This window comes from Bombina bombina, chromosome 1 (genome assembly GCF_027579735.1).
Source record: "Bombina bombina isolate aBomBom1 chromosome 1, aBomBom1.pri, whole genome shotgun sequence".
In the NCBI taxonomy this organism is placed as follows: domain Eukaryota; kingdom Metazoa; phylum Chordata; class Amphibia; order Anura; family Bombinatoridae; genus Bombina; species Bombina bombina.
The window spans coordinates 688,766,574-688,771,723 of record NC_069499.1 but is presented as its reverse complement, the minus strand read 5'-3'; the positions used below and the strand labels follow the sequence as shown (position 1 = coordinate 688,771,723).

At 40.0% G+C, this 5,150-nt stretch overlaps 1 protein-coding gene across 1 annotated transcript; it reads right to left on the bottom strand.

The window, feature by feature from the left end:
- Nucleotides 1–573: 573 nt before the first annotated feature.
- SLC25A5 (solute carrier family 25 member 5) lies at nt 574–4,372 on the bottom strand. The gene is made up of 4 exons (XM_053699183.1): nt 4,186–4,372; nt 2,235–2,721; nt 1,845–1,985; nt 574–1,122 (listed from the first exon to the last, which is right to left on the bottom strand). The coding sequence occupies exons 1-4, from the start codon at nt 4,294–4,296 to the stop codon at nt 965–967; spliced, it is 897 nt and encodes a 298-aa protein (XP_053555158.1). The 5' UTR covers nt 4,297–4,372; the 3' UTR covers nt 574–964.
- Nucleotides 4,373–5,150: the final 778 nt, after the last annotated feature.

Genomic DNA, 5,150 nt, shown 5'->3' with positions numbered 1-5,150 from the left:
GGTCCCAAGTAGTCTGGTTAAAGGGACAGTTCTAGTCAAAACTAGACTCATGATTCAGATAGGGCACACCATTTTAAACAAGTTTCCGATTTACTTTTTTCATCGATTTTGTTTTTTGGTATTCTTAGTTGAAAGCTAAATCTAGGTAGGCTCATATGCTAATTTCTTAGACCTTGAAGGCTGCCTCTTAACTGAATGCATTGTGACATTTCTTCCCTATTAGAGAGCGTAAAGTATTTCCTACCTGCAATTTCTATTTCTTGGCTCTTAGTAACTTTTGTTGAAAGGGACGTAAGCTCTGGAGCACTATATGGCAGTAGCTTTGCAAGAATGTTGGTATTCCATTTACAAGAGCACTAGACGGCAGCACTATTTTCTGTCATGTAGTGATCCAGCCACCTCACCCATCTCCTCAGATAATACAATGGGAACCAAGGAGCTTTGTTAAGAGTAGTAACTTGGAAACTAAATATTGCATGCTGTCTAACCACTCGTTAGGATACCTCATTTACAAGACTTTGTACAAATGAATTAACCAGCAATGTATTAACCAAAAGAGACAAGACACAGAAGTAGATCCATATTTTCTTTTTTATTTCCTCAAACCTAAGATACTTAAAAACCATGAATGACTGAAATAAAAAAAATAAAGGAGCGTTGAGTCCCATAATGTTATGTCCAGTCACTGCCAGAGAAGTATATGCAAATGCCAAACTACATTATAAACACCAATGGCAGTAAACAGACAAAGGGAATGATTAATGTTAATATCTTAAGTTGGAGGTGCAGTAGGTTTGATCCCCAAGATGTAGTTGAATTGATTCCCAGAATATTAAAACCAGTAAAGTATTACCAGTTGTATTTTTATAAATAAAGGTGTGTTTGACAAAAAAGTCCATGGATGTTGAGGGTATGGTATATAATACAGCATGCCAGGTCATGGAGACATCTAAACTTGACACATTTAGATATATTTCTTCATCTCATCATACAACACTAGCACAAAAGCACCGCCCATTCCTCTTAGTACATTGGACCAGGCCCCCTTGAAGAAAGCCTTGGAGCCCTCATCACGAGCGATCTTCTTCCAGCAGTCAATTGTTCCAGAGTACATGATATCCGCTGCAAACAGAGTTTGTGTTTGTTAATAAGGTTATCTGAAGCTAGTAATGTATAGGTTAACTATACTTAGAGGAAAAAAAAAAAAACTAGCCAATTCATTTAACAATTTGTAGAGTGGTCTGTAAGTCCGCACCAGCACACTAGTAGCTTTCTATAATGTTCTTAAAGGGATACTAAACCCAAATTTAGTCTCACGATTCAGATAGCTCTCTTGTCATCTTAGATTGAAAAAAAAAAATAAGGTAGCCAGCCAATTGTTGGTTTAGACCCTGGAAAGCACTTGTTTATTGGTGTTGTCAAATAAGCAAGGACAACCCAGGTTGTGAACCAAAAGTGGGCTGGCTTCTAAGCTTACATTCTTGCTTTTTAAATAGCATGAGAATGAAGAAAGTGTAATAGAGCATGCAATTTTAAGAAACTTTCTAATTTTCTATCTGAATCATGAAAGAAAATTTGGGTTCAGTGTCCCTTTAACTATGCATAAAGAGCACTGGTTTCCAAACCTGTCCTCAGGCCTCCAACGGTCGAGGTTTATTGGATTACCTTGGATGAGAGCAGGTAAAATAACCATGTTTACTAATCAGCTAATAGTCTTCACCTGTGCCATCAACCAAATAGCTTCAAAATGTGGCCTGTTAGAGAGGCCTGAGGACAGGTTTGAAAACCAGTGATAGAGGTATTGCCCAGATTATACACGTTTGTTACTCTATTTAAATTCTTACCTCCTTTCCTTCCCGACTGCATCATCATACGACGACGAACAGTGTCAAAGGGATAGGATGCAAAGCCAGCCACTGCCGTTACAGATTGAGCAATCATCCAGCTGATGATAATGTGTGTGTTCTTTGGGTCTGGAAGCATGCCTACAGAAAAGAAAAGTAAAAGTTAGGTCGAAGCTGGGCATCAGAAAGATTAAAAAAAAAAAAAACACAGACTACATTGCCTTGCCTGATCTTACTGGCAAAAGCATTCAACTTCATGCACATATACGTTGATCCAAGGAGTTGCAACACAGAGGTGCTGCACCTGCCAAACTAAATTTATCTAGAAATATATTCTAAAAAGTACATATCCCATACTTTAGAGCTAAAGTAGAAAAACAGCTTCCTCACCTTTAGCTGTGTCATAGATTCCAAAGTATGCTGCTCTGTAAATGATGATGCCCTGAACAGATACATTGAAACCTTGGTAGAGACCCTTGAGACCATCAGACCTAAAGATCTTGACTAAGCAGTCTCCAAGGCCATTGAATTCTCGCCCAGCTCCAGCCTTTCCAACATCAGCAGCCAGACGGGTTCTGGCAAAGTCAAGAGGGTAGACGAAACAGAGGGAGGTAGCACCAGCAGCTCCACCAGATGCCAGGTTTCCAGCAAAGTAACGCCAGAACTGGGTCCTCTTGTCAACGTTATCCAGGAAGATCTTCTTGTATTTGTCTTTGAAGGCAAAGTTGAGGGCCTGGGTTGGGAAATATCTGATCACATTGGCAAGATTACCACGCCAAAAAGACAGAAAACCTTGTTCTTTGGGGATACGAACAACACAGTCTATAATGCCCTTATACTGCTTGTCTACTGTGATCTGTTTGCTTGCATGTTGGACCTAAAAAAGAAAGGTCATAATGAATACATGTATTATAATCCTGTTAAGATTCCAAACTATTGTTTCAGTGTAAAACAGTAACAATTTTAATGTATAGTTTATACAAAGATTACACATACAAAACCAGTTAATTATTACAAACAGATCGAAAAGTGTTGAGCTAGAACCCAAGTCACCTTGCCCAACCTCTACGACAGGGGTCAGCAACAATGGCATCCCAGATGTTATGGAACTACATTTCCCATGATGCTCAGACAGCCTAAAGAGTCTCAGTCTCCTGGGAAATGTAGTTCCAAAACATCTGGGGTGCCAGGTTTTGACCCCTGTCCTAAGTTTAAATTGACACAAAACAAATTTTCTTCTCATGATACAGAGATTAAACAAATTAAAGACATCTTTCCAATGTACTTCTATAATCAGCTGTATTCTCTTTGTAAGCCTTGTTAAAGGAGCAGTAATGCGAACGGTAAGAGGCATATATGTACAGCCACCAATAAGCAGCTTCTGAGCCTACCTATGTATACTTTCCACAAAGAATAAAAAAAATTAGCAACACATTTGAAAGGTAGTTAAAATTGCATGCCCTGAATCCTAAAAAAAAAAAATTGTTTCATGTCCATTTAAGCGCGACCATAGACAAAAATGCAGTAAATTTAATGTAATTCTATTATAGGGTGGATGATAAATGAAGCGGAAATCCACGAGTTTCCTACGTAGTGTGAAGCAGTTTCCGGCTCTAAGCCCTGCCCATTAAGAGATCGGCTAAAAAAAAAAAAAAAATTAAGATCCTCATTCATTGTGCCGACTAAACACACGCGTGTTAAAGGGAGGGGGAGACATTACACAACTGTATGGACAAGTCACTGGCGGAAGCTAGAGAAGTACAAGGCCTTAGCTATGGCGCGCTTTTAAAAGGACAAAGGACGTTACATCCTTCTGTCCTACATAGGGCACAGGATATAGTCACTCGTGTAATGCAGGTCACCGAAGTCACACGCAGATTTACTTGAGTCACAAAACATTACGTGGCTAATGGTTACCGGTCTCCTTGTAGCGACCTTGGCCGGGGTCAGGGAAATAAACTAATAACTGAGCGTCTTTACCTTCCCCTCAGGTATTATATGCAATAACGATGCTGATAGAGCCCTTTATAGACTAGTTTTCAATATGAACCATCACAGAAAACACACGGGCAATAAAGAATTAACGAGGCCTACACCATCAGCTTAACGTCAGTTACAAGCGCAAGGAAATTAAGCACCGAATTAACAGGAAATCATATCCGCAAATCAAATCGTTTTTAACCCCAATCAAATGCCAGAGATTGCTAGAACGCACTGCGTAACAATACGTTACATCCATCTCCGGTAGAGAATACATTAAGCATCTGATATTTAACTTAAAATTAACAAGTATGCTTGCTGAAGCCATTGTGCCCAAACTATTCATCCCGCCCTTGCTTACTTGCAGCAGAAGCTTGACTCTTTCAATAGGTGCTACAGCGGTCTTAGAGATAGCTGCGGCCACGCCACCGGCCAAAAAGTCCTTGGCGAAGGAGATAGCTGCTTCGGACATGATTGTAAGATGGTAAGTTGAAGCCGGTTCTAGACAGCAGCGCTTAGCTTCTGAGGGCTGGAGAGAGGGCCGATGAAATGGCCGGGCTTTATACAGCACAGCTTGGGGGCGGACCCAGAATTTAACTGGCTCTGATTGGCTGAGGGGTGCAGAGGCTGGAACATTAGACCGGGAATGGAATGCGCGCAAGGGATGCGCGAGTGTTGTAGGTGGTGGAGAGGGTGTGTAATGACGTAGGGTGATGGAGGGCGTTGCTAGGCGACTGCTTTGCTAAGGATCTGTAATGCGCCTTTACATACGGACTCGTATTGGTGAAATGTGCTCACTGCAGTTTATCGTGAACCTCATAGTAATATATCTGCGAAATAAATTGAATGCAAAACAGTATTACCTATTAAATAACGTTAAAATGAAGTATCTTGTTACTTGTGTGCTAATTTTTGGCATTTATCTTGGCAAAAGAACGTTGTGTGTAATTTACAAAATAGCAAATCTGCAAGACTTCCTGTATAGAGTGGATATTTCTTGTAAAGGCTCAGCTTGTTCTTGCCGCAGACACCATACAATAAAACCAACAGAACAGATCACCTCTTGCCCTTCCCCCCTCTAATCTCAGATTATGACTGCTGGAAGCGCACCAATAAAACGGCTCAGTAGTGATCCGAAAATGCATATTGTAGGGCTGCACTGCCAATTGATATACAGATAATCACTCCCACATGCTTGAGAGAGATTTAAATATATACATACCTTTAAAGTATCATTTACAGGAAAATCCTAATTTAAAAATAACATGTAATTTTAATTAGAGCATTTTTTAAAAAAACAATTTATTTCTTTCATATAGGTGGCGA